The sequence below is a fragment of the Chlorocebus sabaeus genome, chromosome X (assembly GCF_047675955.1).
Source record: "Chlorocebus sabaeus isolate Y175 chromosome X, mChlSab1.0.hap1, whole genome shotgun sequence".
Classification (NCBI taxonomy): Eukaryota; Metazoa; Chordata; class Mammalia; order Primates; family Cercopithecidae; genus Chlorocebus; species Chlorocebus sabaeus.
In genome coordinates, this window is record NC_132933.1 from 16107693 (window position 1) to 16123145 (window position 15453).

General features: G+C 41.8%; 1 protein-coding gene across 4 annotated transcripts in view; it reads left to right on the forward strand.

Annotated features, from left to right (window-relative positions):
- MCF2 (MCF.2 cell line derived transforming sequence) overlaps positions 1 to 15453 on the forward strand; it is a 129700-nt gene that overhangs the window by 13379 nt on the left and 100868 nt on the right. The window contains exon 2 of one of the 4 annotated variants that reach the window (XM_037989224.2): positions 1171 to 1320. The exons of 1 other annotated variant lie outside the window; for it this stretch is intronic. In XM_037989224.2, coding sequence (XP_037845152.1) covers positions 1269 to 1320 — 52 coding nt within the window. In that variant the 5' untranslated portion in view covers positions 1171 to 1268. Of the gene's footprint in view, positions 1 to 1170; positions 1321 to 4990; positions 5103 to 15453 lie in introns of those variants that run through there. 2 more of the 4 variants (XM_073013389.1, XM_073013388.1) reach the window with 2 other exon arrangements.

The window sequence follows — 15453 nt, forward strand, 5'->3', positions numbered from 1 at the left end:
ATGTATATAAATTGTGAAGTTGCTATTATCCTTATTCTACAAATGAGGAGTTTTCATTTGGTAACCCCCTCACATGTCAATAGACTTCCTGAATTCTGTAGAACCTCTCAAAATCAAAGGTAGTAAGGATATTTTTAATTTTATTGCCTACTTCCATTTTCAGCATTTCAGACGTTCTGATTTCTCAAAACGTATGACTAATTTACTATGACGAAATAATATTCCAGGCCAAGGTGGGCAGATTACTTGAGGACAGGAGTTTGAGACTAGCCTGGCCAACATGGCGAAACCCCATCTCTACTAAAAAAAAAAAAAAAAAAATAGAAAAATTAGCCAGGCACGGTGGCGTGCAACTGTAATCTCACCTACTTGGGAGGCTGAGGCACGAGGATCGCTTGAGTCCAGGTGGTGGAGGCTGCAGTGAGCTGAGATTGAGCCACTGTACTCCAGTACTCCAGACTCTGTCTCAAACGAAAAGAAAAGAAGAGAAGAGAAGAGAAGAGAAGAGAAGAGAAGAGAAGAGAAGAGAAGAGAAGAGAAGAGAAGAGAAGGAAGGAAGGAAGGAAGGAATGAAGGAAGGGAGGAAGGAAGGAAGAAAAGAAAGAAAAAGAAAGAAAGAAAAGAAAGAAAAAAGAAAGAAAGAAAGAGAAAGAAAGAAAAGAAAGGAAGGAAGGAAAAAAGAAAGAAAAGAAAGAAAAAGAAAGAAAAAAGAGAAAGAAAGAAAGAGAAGAAAGAAAGAAAAGAAAGACAAGAAAAGAAAGGAAGGAAGGAAGGAAGGAAGGGTGGGTATTCCCTGTTACTCAAATTCCCTGTGTCCTACTCAGGAGGGGTAAGATTTAGGCAAATGGTGTAACACCTTACTACATCACATTAGAGAGAGAAATTTGGTATAACGCTGGTTTATCCTTAGACTTCATCCAAGGGCATTAATGAAATAATACCGAAGGGCCTTATTTCCGAAAGAGTTAGTTACATTGTAAGGCCCCAAAGACTGCATTATAAAGTAATGTAGATGAATCTGAATGTGCTATGCAAATTAAAGACTGAGTTACAGCTATGCGTCTTTTTCTTCAGACCTGAAAAACCCTGAGATTAGTGTTCTTTCCAATAAGGGTCGGCAGTAAAATTAAGACTGATGTTCACTCATTGTCACTTTATTCACCCATTCAGGTAACCCACATTTTGAGGGCCTACTATATGCCAAGCCCTGGAAGACAGTGCTTAATAAGACATTTCTCCTGGCATCAAGAGCCTCAGAGTATTTCTGAATGATAGACCTGCAAACAATTGCAACACATGATAAGAATCAGCTTGAGAAAGGTAGGATGAACGGGCATGAAAGAAGGTGTTTGGTTCAGGAAGTCTAGCAAAGCTTCAGAAAAGAGGTAATTATTTTCAATGACTGCATAATTAATGATTTTATGGATGACACAGAAGGAGCTCATGTGAGCTTAGGCTTTCTCTCCCTCTCTCATATTTGGCTATCATCTATCCATCCACTCAATGTTTTTTCCAGCATTCTTTCAATGCTTATAGATAGCACGTAGCTGAAATTATACTGCATATTCATCTTGCATGCAGATAAGTCAATCAACATAAGGTCATGATCATTTTCTCGTGTTCTTAAAAATCCTTCAATAATTTCATTGTAAACATTAGACTTTTTAAGATAATTCTAGATTCATAAGCAGCTGTAAGAAATAATACACAGAGGCTGGGCGTGATGGCTCACGCTTGAAATCCCAGCACTTTGGGAGGCCAAGGTGGGTGGATCACCTTAGGTCAGGAGTTCGAGACCAGCTTGGCCAACATGACAAAACCCCATCTCTACTAAAAATACAAAAATTAGCCGGTGTGGTGGCGTGCACCTGTAATTCCAGCTACTCAGGAGGCTGAGGCATCAGAATTGCTTGAACCTAGGAGGCAGAGGTTGCAGTGAGCCGAGATCGTGCCACTGCACTCCAGCCTGGGTGACAGAGCAAGACTCCATCTCAAGAAAAAAAAAGAAATAATACAGAGAGATCTTGTATCCCCTTTACCAAGTTTCCCCCAATGGTAACATCTTGCAAAACCATAGTACAATATCACAAGCAGAATATTGGCATTGATAGAATCAAGATACAGAACAGTTCCATCACTACAAGGAATGCCATTTTTAATAATTCATATGCGTAACAATCCGTTGTATGCACTTATGGATAAAAAATCCATAAAATCCATTATGGATAATGGATTTATGGATGTATCATAATTTATCATCCTGCTATTGTTTGATGTGTGGGTTGTATCCAATTTGGGGCTATAATTAATAATGCTTTGCATATAAACTTTTGTCAAAAATCTCTGATTATTTCTGTAGGAGAGATCCTCAAGTTAAAGGGTATGTACATTTTAAGGTTCACAATTTGTTGAAGAGACTATTCTTTCTCCATTGAATTGTCTTGGCACCATGGTCACAAATAATTTACCTTAGATGCAAGGGTTTTCTCTGGATTCGCAGTTCTATTCTATTGATCTATAAGTCTATCACTATATTAGTATCACACTGATTTGATTATTGCAGCTTTGTAGTAAGGTTTTAAATCAGGAAGTGTGAGTCCTCTTTTTTTTTTTTTTTTTTTTTTTTCAAGATTGTTTTGGCTATTCTGGATCCCTTGAAGGATATTATTTTTTTGGTTACCTTATTTCTTTGTAAATAACCTCCCATTTGTGATTTGACTTTTGTTTATGTTTTTAATTATACAGAAGTTTAAAATTTTTCCTTTTAGATTTTTATATTTTTTACATATGTAGAAAACATTCTTTTATCTTGTTAAGTTTCTAATAGCTTTCTAAACCTAAAGTTATTTTTCCATTTATTTCCTTCTTTTTAAAAAAAGGAGTTACAAAAATAACAGTTGCTAATAACCGTAAAAAGTTTAACATACTTATTAAGCAAAAACATGAGATTTCTCCTATAACCAAGTGCTTTCCAATTTCACTTTACAGAGATCAACACTGTTAGCAGTTTGTATCCTTCCCAATCATTTTCTATCACCATACACACGTATAGTGTTTAAAATAAGGGATCAAACAATAAATATTATTTTGCATCTTACTTTTTTACACTTGACAACATGGCAGGGCATCTGTCCATTTGCAGATCAATCTCATATTTTTAAATTATGCTATGGAAAGTCTTTCCCATTGTTATATTTTTAAAATGTCTTCCTAGGTTATTATTTAGAACTTTTATAGACTACCCCTCATTTGTGTCTTATTTATTTTTAACTTATTTTACAACAACTGCCACATTAGTAGAATTCTTAATGTCATCCTATCCACAGTAGTGCGGAAATTTTAACTGGTTGCTCCTCTACCCTCTGCACACATTCAAGAGAGAGGCTGGCAAACATTCTGCCTGGTTGACTTAACACATTCAAATAACTTACACATTCAGATAAAAAGATACAAATCAACTCCCAGAAGTTGAAAAAGCAAGGCTAGGGGAAGAGGTGTGTAGGTGTGTGCTTGTAGCGGGGACGTGTGTGTGTGTGTGTTCCTCCCTTACTCACTCTGCCTTTTGCACTTGCCTACCCCACTTTCCTCGGGTATAAATTGGTGATTGCTCATAAGAGATCTACTTGGAATGATTGGCCTGTATAATATTAGTCCACTCTCCCGCCAGAAAATTTTGAAGAGGATAAGTATTAAAGAAAAAAGTGACATGTGGCATTTGCAATTCCCATCAGGACTTCTAAGCATTAGAGCAAAATTGGGGCGAATCCCTATGGCATTAGCTCGGCTTCAGACACACATTTTTTTAAAATGCTAACACCCCAGGCCTCTCCTCAGTCGACTACTGCTTCACAAGCAGGGCTCCCTCAGCTCCTGCATTCCCGTTTCCTTCCAGGCACTGCGGAGCTCCATCTTCCCTTAGCCCAGTCTCTGAGGGCTTTGGGTTCAGGGCAAGGAAGGAGCTCTAGCTCCTTTCGTTTTCCATTTGGCTTCTTAAACGGGGTGCCTCCTCTTGCCTTTCCATTTTCTCGTGTCCTCTCTAAAGCGTGTCAAACCTCTCATGCCCATGGCAGATGGCAGCTCAAGTGTCTATACAGGGGGCTTGGCATTTGGAACCTGAAGGGTGTGGGACTTGGCATATCCAAAGACCGAGATCAGAGTATATCTGTGTTTGTTTGCATCCTCGGAGGACATATTTCGGCTTCAGCACAGGGCCTTTCAGACTGTTCAGGGCTCGTCTCCTCTTGGGGCAAAGACAGCAGCACTGACTGGGCCGCCTGCATGTGCTCACACAGTGTAACTCCCTTGCGCCGTCTCTGCCCAGGTGGATACTGGCCAGGATGCTAAGGAACCGCCAAGACTTGCATGAGTTGCCATGAGAGTGCGAGGCTGGGCTGTCTCTCCCACCACAGGTGCTAACCTAGGCTGGCCTTTCGTCCCTCGAAAATGGGCATCTCGGCAGAAATTCTCCCTTTTGGCTCCTTGCGTCCCTCCTCCACAGCCCCCGCCTCCTTTCATTCACCGGTGGCTAAGAGGGGGCGTGGGTGTGCGCACCCAGGGAGAGTTGCCCCCGCAGCGGCGGTGGCCAGAGCGCTCCGCCGGAGCCCCAAAGTCCTAACAAGTTCCCGGACTCTGCGCGCGCGGAGCTCTCAGGCCCCTGCGCCTCTGTCCCTACTAGAGGGGCTCCAGAGGACTGGCGGCTGCGGCGCGGCTGGGCTGAGCCGGGTCAGGGGCTGTATCCCTCCGGCAGTGCCTGAGCGAGCAGCGGCGGCGCCCGAGTCAGAGCTGGGCAGCTGCTGGCTGGAGTAGCGGCCCTGCCCGGGACTCCAGCGTGAGGATGGCAGCGGCAGGGGCCCGGCCCCACCTGGGTTCGCCAAGGCGGGCGGCCAGGCACATACCCCAAGCTGCCGCTTCGGCGCCGTGGACCCCAGTGTCGTGCGGCAGGATCCCAGGCCTGCCCCAGAGCCCAGACGGCTGCACTTTCATGCCGATAGCCCAGGCGATCCCTCTGCAGGTGGACATGGCCATGGCCCTGCAGCGCGTGAGGATTGCCGAGAAGTACGGGAAGAACTACCTCTGCCTCCTGCAAGCAGTCTTCGTGGCAGGTAAGTCGCCTCCTCTCATCTCCTCCCTGGCGGCCTCTGGCTCGCTTGCCCTCTTCTCTCTCACCTGCTGCCTCCCCAGCCCTCCCGGCTTTTCTTTATTTTCCAGTCCACACCCCTCCCCGTGCGCACTTTGTCTTCCAGTCCACACACCGCCCTCCGCCCACCGCGCGCACACACGCTTTCGTGCTGCAGTGGCGCTCCCAGTCACGAACTCGCTGGGTCATCCGTTCTCTGTTCCTCTGGCCAGCTGCCGCGCTGCGGGCGTGCAGCTCTGCTCTCAACTCGGACCCTGCAGGGCTGTGGGAAAGTGCAGGAAGCGGTATGAGCATGTCTCTGCCATTGCTGGTTCTGGTCTTCTATCCCCTTCTCACCCACTTTGGTGCGTCCCCGGAGAAGTGGGAATAGAGTGTCAACACTGCATCTCACACAGCAGAACCCAGCCTCCTTGAGGAGTGCACTTCCCTTGTAATATTCCCTGAAGTTGAAAAAGCAATGTTTTTTGCTTTTGTTTTTCCCATAACGCACGTGGAGGAAACCAAGTCAAAAAGGCACTCGGGTTCTGGGTTCTGAAACCAGCAGCTGGCCGTGGCAGGACAGGTGGGGGAGTAGTTGTCGGGAAACAGCTGCTGCCACTGACTTGGGCTTTGCACCCAGAAAAGCGCATCTTTTCATCTTGGTCCTTGAGCTTCTTGCTTCCCTACAAAGGCAGAAGCTCTTGTTTGGAAGGACAAACAAAAGCAAAGTCAAGTAACTCACAAAGTCTTTACGGCCACTGCCATGGTTTGATTAAGGGGAGTGAGTGGGGTAACATGGACTTTGTCACTTGCCAGTCGTGATACACTCACATTTAGCAAGCTGAAGTTACCCAGCTTTGGGGTTGGTGCAACAGGGAGGATGCTGCAGGCTGTGGGACTGCGTTCCTATGGGGCCATTCTGACTGGGGCACGGGGGCAGTCTCAGAACAAAGTGCAACTCTGGGACCTGAAGTTCAGCCAGAGCTTTTCAGAGGAGCCTGCAAGGTGCTGCAATTGATGTGCGCGCCTTCCTGTGCGCCCAAGGTAGTTTTGACTTACTAGGTTCTAGGCCTTGCAGTGGAAGTTTTGGTATTCGAAAAATAGACTTGGTGGCAATTTCCCACAAATCAGATAGCCACAACACATGTTCCAAATATACCTCCTTATTCAGTGCTATCCACAAATCTAAAGGAGGCCATGCAAACATCTTCAGTTAGACCAGAGGAAATGAATTCAAGGCTGTGGTCTATGCGTCTTCATCACGCAGAACTCTTTGGTCTTGCTTGTTTTGTTTTGAGCTGGTCAATATTATTTTCTATATGTAATAAATCATTAAGGGGAATGTGGTGATGGGGTACAAACGAGTTCAGGTCTTACGAGCAATTTAAATAATTTTTGGAGACTACAAAAAAATATTGCTGAAACATTCTGTGCAGTACAGTGGAAAGTACTTTGTGTTTTGTTCTCATTTACCTTCTGCATCGTCCTGGGAGCTGAAAAAAAAAAAAAAACAACAGCAACAACAAAAAACTCCTTTGGAGGAATGCATGCTTAATCACAAAGGTCAAATTAGTTATGCTATGAAATGTAAGTTGACATTTTTACTGCTAGTGATTTCTCTTTTTTCTAGAGTTGTGTCATGTTTCATCTGTTCACACTTTTGAAGGCTCCTACATGCTGACAGGCCCCCATTCCTGTGGCATTACAATTGCCATAACACCTAAAGGACACCAGTTGCTGTGCTGTGTTTTTACCTGGGTCTGCAGTACTTTTGTACCTTTTCAGCATTTGCCCCGGAAGGGATTTGTAGCCATGCGATTAGAGTACACACTGTAATACAACAATTTTAAATGTAAATGGATTTCATATACTTCAAAGCTATTTGTATATTAAAATATGTTTACAAAGTTTGTCACTGTGGTAAATAACTTTCTGAACAATCACGTCAAAAATGACCATTTATGGATTGCTCAGGCCCGGAAATTACGCTACAGTGTAATAAGCTAATGACATATGTGTGTGCAGAATCTTCCTTGGGGCAGCCGGAAGAGGAAATGATTGGCTTCGCTTAGGGAGTTAGGGGAAGACTTGATGGAGAGAGTGATGCATGAGTTGAATCTTGAGAGAAGCACACAAATGTCCAGCTGGACAGCGGGTGGCGATTGAATGCGGTAGGGATAGGTGGCGTTAATGGTATTCCAGGCAAGAAAATAAGATGTGCAAAGACAAGCAGAGAGAGGAGAGCAGAGTAGGTCTGGGGAATTGTAAATACCTTTTAAATGACTGGAGTGTAAAATATGGGGGGTAAAGGAGAGAGAGAAATTTGGAGAGGTAGGCAGGGGGCTCATAAGGCATGTTGAATGGTTCTACTTTATTTCCAGAGCAATCGGAAGCCATTGGAGTGTTGTAAGCAGGGCAATAGAGAAAGCTGCTTCCTATGGTTGTACAGGTTGTGCACTGCAAAAGCCCTAGTGCCTCCACTGACACAGACCACACCAGGAATGATGCCCTTACTAGGGCCGTACAGTGCACAGTAGGCACAGTGGTCAGCAGAAGCTATGAATGTTAGAAGCTTTTGCTTTCACAAAGATCACACAAGTTGTGTGAAGGATTCAGTGTGTGGCTTCTGCAGTGGAGAGGAAGAAGACTGGAGATAAAGTGACTAGTTAGAACACAGCTGAAATAAGCTGGCTCTGAGTGAATAGAGGCTTGGACTGTCACTTCTGGGGATGGGGAGAAGGGGAGAGGTCTGAGAGGAATTGAGAGGGTAGAATTGATTTGACTTGGTGACTAGTTGTGGTGTTTGAGGGACAGGGAGGAGACTAGGTTAATTTCAGGTTTCTGGTTAGGGTGACTGGAAAGAGATACCATTAACACAGGGAATGGAAGAGGAAGAGGTAGTTTGATTTTCAGTTTTGGGTATGTGGTTTCTGTGGAACATTCAGGTAGAGCTGACCATCGGGTCTGCAACTGGGAAGAAGTAAATGTTATTTCTTACTCTCATCGATATGGTTCATTAAATGTCCCCTGGCACTGAAGTTCTTTCCTTAAATCTACTTCTCCATGGGCTGTATTGATAACTCAGCAAGTCTAGTACAGAAGTAGGCACACATTTATTATAAAATTACCTTTCAAATTTGTTCTTTATGTTTTCCCTCACACATTTCTTTACCTGATGATGAAAAAAAAAAAATGAAAAAAAAGACACATCTCGTATTCATCACAGGAGGAAAGAATGTAAGCTGTACTGATCTAATGTAATCTCAGATAACTTGCATAAGTAGTTGTGAAAGCCTGTTCACCGCAAATTTTACTCATCAGAGTTTATAGCTCAGGGAGATATGTAAATCACAACAGAATGTATTCAATGTGCATTCCAGTACGGTAGGAAGATGTATTTCAACTATGATCGGTCATCTATTAAGCCACACTATACTGTGAGTGTTCCACGTAACTCATTTTTCTGGGTAATTGAGGTTCAACGCTTTTAGTGCCTGACAATTTCCCCTTAAAATATGCATCCATTTTGGATGAGAAGCTTTTCAAAAAATGCTATTTACTTTCCTGACCCCTGAACCTGGAAATAATTGCATCCTTTTTTGATGGGTTAAGATTGTCTTTATAATAGCATTAGTTCTTTCAATATGCTGTACTCAGTGCTGCCTCGGGGCTCCTAAACTGTGGAGGGCTATTTGTCCCTATAGTAAATGGGCACAGATTGTTCTGCTTTTTAATTTTCAATGCCTGACTCTTCCCTCCTAACTTTTCCATAGATTTCCTCTCTATTAGCTGATATTTTTTGCTGCTATGATTTAACTGTTTCTACTAGCCAGTTGTTGTTGCCTAATTCTCCATGCCCCCTCCTCCATTGCCCTTTCTGAGTAGTATGAACTAGGGAACAAGGTAATCACGCTTGTTCAAACTGTGTGAAAAGTGTAATAGACCATGGGTAGGCCTGTGAGGAGTCTACTTCAACTAATGTATATGAGCTTTAGTACATGGACTCTGTGATACCTATTCCAATTGCAAAACATCTTTTTCTTTTCCTTCTGGTTCTTTTGCGTGTTTTGGAGGGTCGATGCGGTTAAATAAGTTATCAGTAAAATCTATGTTCTCCTGCTCATTGAGGTATTATAAACATGTGAAATGGTAATATTTTACTTCCTTGTAAAACAAACAAGTGTGTTCAGAATCGATCAGCAAATCCACATGCATTTTATCCACCGCACTTCTCAGACACTCCTGTGCTTGGCACCAGAAGGCGCTTTGTTCTTAAAATTTGCCTCCAGGTTTGAAAGCAAGTGTCCCTGTCTCTGCTCAGCATCTTCTTAAGCAAGCACCCTCTGAAGGCTCAATAAACAACTTGCACCTTACCTGCTCTAGGGCAGAAGCACAGGCCAGTCCCGTGAGGAGAGATGCCTTCTATCTGATGGCTGACAAGGCCAGTGCCTCTTTCTATTGCTTCAAGGTCTTGTTCCAGAGACAGTTAGCTCCTGGCCAGAGGCCAGTGTCACAGCAGTTCCATTTATTTTTTCACCCAAACTTCCCCTCATTGTATGTTTATGGCGGATCTAAGAATCTGAGTGACTTCTTGTTACTTTCAGCACTGGGAAGATGCCATTGAGCTAAATCCTGAAGGAGGTAGGAAGTGAACTACCAGTGATAACTGGGGGAAAGTGTTTCAAGAAGAGGGGGCAGTCAGTGGAAAGGCCTTGAGACAAGAGCGTGCTGACAAGTTCAAGGAACAAGAAAGAGTGAGTATGGCTGAAGCAGAGTGAGTGCATATGTGTGTGTGTGTGTGTGTGTGCGCACCGCATGAGATGAAGCCATAGATGCAATAAAGTCTGGATCACATAGGGCTTGGTTAGAATTTAGGCTTTTACCCTGAGTCAGATGATAAGCCATTGGAAGGTTTTGAGCAAAGGGGTCACTTCTGTGTTAACAGGATCCCTCTGGATGCTGTGTAGAGAATAGGATTAAGGTCGGACAATGATGGAAGCAGTGAAACCAATTAACAGGCTATTAGGATTAATGATGGCAACTTGAACCAGAGAGGTAATTGTGGAGGTGCTAAGCAGTGATCAAATAGATTCTGCATACATTTTGAAGATAGAGTCAGAAGGATTTGCTGATGGTTTGGATGTGGAGTACGAGAGAAAGAGGAGTTAAGGATGATGCTAACATTTTTGGCCTTAGCAAGTGGATGGCAGAAATTTTCATCAGTGGAGGTGGAGATGCCTGCAGGAGGAGTGGGTTTATGGGGAAAAATTATGAGTATCAGAAGTTTGGTTGGTTGAGACTTGTTAACTTTTTTTTTTTTTTCGAGAAAGAGTCTCACTCTATCACCCAAACTGGAGTGCAGTGGCGCAATCTCAGCTCACTGCAACCTCTGCCTCCCAGGCTCAAATGATTCTCTCACCTCAGCCTCCCAAGTAGCTGGGATTATAGGTGTGCACCACCACACCCAGCTAATTTTTGTATTTTTAATATAGAATCATGTCGTCTGCAAACAGGGATAATTTGACTTCCTCTCTTCCTATTTGGATGTCCTTTATTTTTTTTCTCTTGCCTGATTGCTCTGGCCAGGACTTCCAATACTATTTTGAATAAGAGTGGTGAAAGAACATCTTTGTCTTGTGCCACTTTTCAAGAGGAGTACTTCCAACTTTTGTCCATTTAGTATGATGTTGCCTGTGGGTTTGTCATAGATGGCTCTTACTATTTTGAGGTACGTTCCGTCAATTCCTAGCTTATCGAGAGTTTTTTGTTTTTTGGTTTTTTTTAACATGAAGCGGTGTTGAATTTTATCAAAAGCCTTGTCTGCATCTATTGAGATAATCATGTGGTTTTTGTTTTTAGTTCCACTTATGTGATGATCACATTTATTGATTTGCATATCTTGAACCAACCTTGCATCCCAGGGATAAAGCCTACTTCATCATGGTGGATTAGCTTTTTCATATACTGCTGGATTCTGTTTGCTAGCATTTTGTTGAGTATTTTTGCATCTATGTTTATCAAGAATATAAGGCCTGAAGTTTTAAAATTGTGTCTCTGTCAGGTTTTGGTATAAGGATGATGCTAGCCTCATAAAATAAGTTAGGGAGGAGTCTATTTTGGAGGAGTCTTTGGGGTTTTCTAGGCGTATGATCATGTTGTCAGCAAACAGAGATAGTTTGACTTCCTCTTTTCCAATTTAAATGCCTTCTATTTCTTTGTCTTGTTTTATGTTTTGGCTAGGTTTCCAGTACTATGTTGAATAGGAGTGGTAAGAGTGGACATCCTTGTCTTGTTCTAGTTCTTAAGGGTAATGTTGTCAACTTTTCCTCATTCAGTATGATCTTGGCTATGTGTTCGTCATATATGAGAGCATATTTTTAAAAATAGCTTTTGTAGAGTTATAATTGACATACAATTAACCCACTTAAAGTATGCAATTCAATGGTTTTTAGCATAATCACAGAGTTGTGCAACCTTTACCACAATCTAGGTTTAAAATATTCCCATCACCCCAAAAAGAAACTCCATACTCATTAGCAGTCACTCTCCATTTTCTCCCAACCAGCTTTCTCCTCAGCCCCTGGCATTCACTAGTCTACTTTCTATTTCTATAGATGTGCCTATTCTGGACATTTCATATACATAGAATCATACAATGTGTGATCTCTTGTGACTGGCGTCTTTCGCTGAGCGTAATGTTTTCAATGTCCATTCATGTTGCAGCATGTGTCATTATATCATTCTTAAAATGGCTAAATCTTATTGCAGTAAGTAGATATGCCACATTTTAATTATCTAGTAAAAATGATAGGCATTTGTGTGGTTTCCACCTTTTGATTATTGTGAATAATGTTGTTATGAACATTCTTATACAACTTTTTATGTGGACATATGTTTTCATTTCCCTGTGGTATGTATCTAGGTGTGGAAATTGCTAGGTCCTAGAGTAACTGTATGTTTCATCATTGAGGAAATCCCAGACTGTTTTTCAAAGCAGCTGCACTCTTTTACACTCCCACCATCAACATATGAGGATTATAACTTCTCTACATTCTTGCTAGTACTTGTTAATCTCTCTTTATTTCCCAGCCATCCTAGTGGGTGTGAAATAGTTTCTTATTGTAGTTTTGATTTGCATTTCCTGAATGACTAGTGATGTTGAGCACCTTTTCATGTGCTTATTGGCCGTTTCTATATCTTCTTTGGATAAATGTCGACACGGATTCTTTGCCTGATTTAAGATTGGGCTTTTCCTCTTTTACTGTTGAATTGTAAGAGTTCTATATATACTCTGGATTGGAGATCTTTATCAGATATTTAATTTGCAAATATTTTCTCCCACTCTGTGGGTTGTCTTTTTACTTAATTCAGGGTTTCCTGGAAGCGCAAATATTTTTAACTTTGAGAAGGTCGAATGTATCTATTTTTTTCTTTTATTGCTTATACTTTGGATGTCAAATATAAGAAAACATTGCCTAATCCAAGGTCATAATAAATTACAACTATGTGTTTGTCTAAGAGTTTTATGGTTTTACTTCTTATACTTAGATCTTTGATCCATTTTGAGTTGATTTTTGTGTATAGTGTGCAGCAAAGATTCAGTTTCGTTCTTTTGCATGTGCACATCCAGGTTTCCCAACGTCATTTATTAAAAAGAATATCCTTTCCCCATCGAAATGTCTTGGTGCCCATAAATTGACCTTCAGTATAAGGATCTATTTCTGGACTTTCAGTTATTTCCCACTGATGTATCTGTAAGTCTATCATAATACCTATCTTTATTACTGTAGCTTTGTACTAATTTTGAAAACAGGAAATACAAACTTGCCAAATTTGTTTTTCTGTTTCAAGATTGCTTTGGCTATTCCAGGCCCCTTGTGTATCCATATGAATTTTAAGACTCGCTTGAAAATGTCTGTGCAAAAAGCCATCTGGGATGTTGCTAGGGATGGCACTGAATCTGTAGATCAATTTAGGAAGTACCTTAACCGCATTTTTATAGTGGCACAAATTGAAGTTTCCCAAACTATGGACCATTCACATTTAAAATATTTGAAATTATTTACTAGAACAGATATTGGCATTCTTCCCTTCAATGCTCACATTGGATAGTTATTCATCTTTAGTTTGTCATGAATTTACAAAGTTTGTGGCTGGGCGCGGTGGCTCTCGCCTGTAATCCCAGCACTTTTGGAGGCCTAGGTGGGAGGATTGCTCGAGCCCAAGATTTTGAGACCAGCCTGGGCAACATAGTGAGACCTCATATCTACAAAATATATTTTAAAAAATTAGCTGAGCATGGTGCCACACTCCTGTAGTCCCAGGTACTCAGGAAGCTGAGGTGGGAGGATCACTTGAGCCCAGGATGTCAGGACTGCAGTGAGCTGTGATCGCGCCACTGCACTCCAGCGTGGGTGACAGAGTGAGACCCCATCTCAAAAAAAAAAAAAAAAAGAGAGAGAAAGTTTGCAACATATTCATTTCTAGTATGAGAATTGTTCTAGACACTGTGCTGAAGTCTTAAGAGGCGAGAAGGTATCTCTGATCTCTCTGAAGGGAAAACAGTAATACAAATGAAAACGACAACATCATCACTAACTCAATTGCCTTTGTGTTTGTGATTCAGCATTTGGCAGGCAAGTCTGTGTAGGACTGGGGTGGGAAAACAGAAGAAATGAGAGGCATGTGTTTGGATACCACACTCACCAGGAATCGGCAGAGGCTTTTTCATGCCGGACAAGACGATTTGTCAATCAAGTGTGTAGTTATCCTCCCTGTGGCAGGAGATATTTTTTAGGAAAATAGATTGCAGTGGCTCGATAACTGGACTTGGACCAGATCTACTGTGGATTTGCTGATGCTTTAAGCAGGAAAAATATTTACTTATTTCTATTTTTACATATTGTAAATCACCATGTATGTGGTTCGTCTTTACAGACTGATTCAATTCCTCTCAAAATTTACCTACAGGTTTTGGATTTCTGAATAATAAATTCATTCAGCTGCGAGTATTAGGCATTTTCCCAAGACAATGTCAGCTCCTGCTGCTGTACAGGGAAAACCTGCCATCTCTACTGAGCTGTTTTTAATCTGAAGAAAGGCTGAAGGAAAAGGTTTCCACAGACATGCTCTTAATTAAACACCTACAAGAGATACAGTCAAGGGGCAGCGACCTGGGACACTAAGCCCGTGGGTGGAGGTCTTCTCACTGTCACTTCCCACCAGCTGTTTCTCATTTTGTCTCATGCATTTTTCCTGCCTTCTCTCTTTCATCCCTTTCTTTTCTCGGTTCTTCCCCTTATTTCTCCCTTCTTACTCCTGTCATTTCCCAGTGCCTCTGAGTCTTCTTTTTCCTGTTTTTGTTTTCTGTTTTTGATAGGGAAGTGTCTTTTATTTCCTCATCTTCTATTCTTATAATTAAATTATTTATACGTGATCTTTGTAAAATATCTAAACAAAACAAATGCCCATAAACTAATAAATGAAAGTCATCCATGTGCCTAGCCCAGTCCTGCTCCCTGGAGGTAAACACTGCTAATAGTTTGTGTGTGAGGACATAGGAGGTTTTCTATGAATATAGATATATCAATTCAATTCAAACATTTATTTATTTATTTATTTATTTTTTGAGATGGAGTCTTGCTCATCGCCCAGGCTGGAGTGCAGTGGCCCGATCTCGGCTCACTGCAAGCTCCGCCTCCTGGGTTCATGCCATTCTCCTGCCTCAGCCTCCCGAGTAGCTGGGACTACAGGCGCCCACCACCACGCCTGGCTAAATTTTTGTATTTTTAGCAGAGATGGGGTTTCACCGTGTTAGCCAGGATGGTCTTGATCTCCTGACCTCGTGATCTACCCGCCGCGGCCTCCCAAAGTGCTGGGATTACAGGCGTGAGCCACCACGCCTGGCCAATTCAAACTTTTATTGATCACCTCCAGTGTGCTAGAAACTGTTGGGATATTATGGTGACCAAGTAAATAAATCTCTGCCCTCAGGGAACTTATTTCTAATGATGAGAGCAACAATAAAAAATCCACATATATCTAGATATTTTACCAAACTGGGATCATACTCCATATGTTGATCTGAGACTTGTATTGGAATGTGTGTATTTAAAATTATTTCATTATGAAAATTTTGATACACATAAAATAATACAAGAGGAAAAGTAAATTATATAATATAAAATCATGATGCAAGGATATTTACAAATGTCCCTCTCTTTTTTGTTTTTAATTTTTAAATTTTTTATTATTATACTTTAAGTTCTAGGGTACATGTGCATAACGTGCAGGTTTGTTACATATGTATACTTGTGCCCTGTTGCTGTGCTGCACCC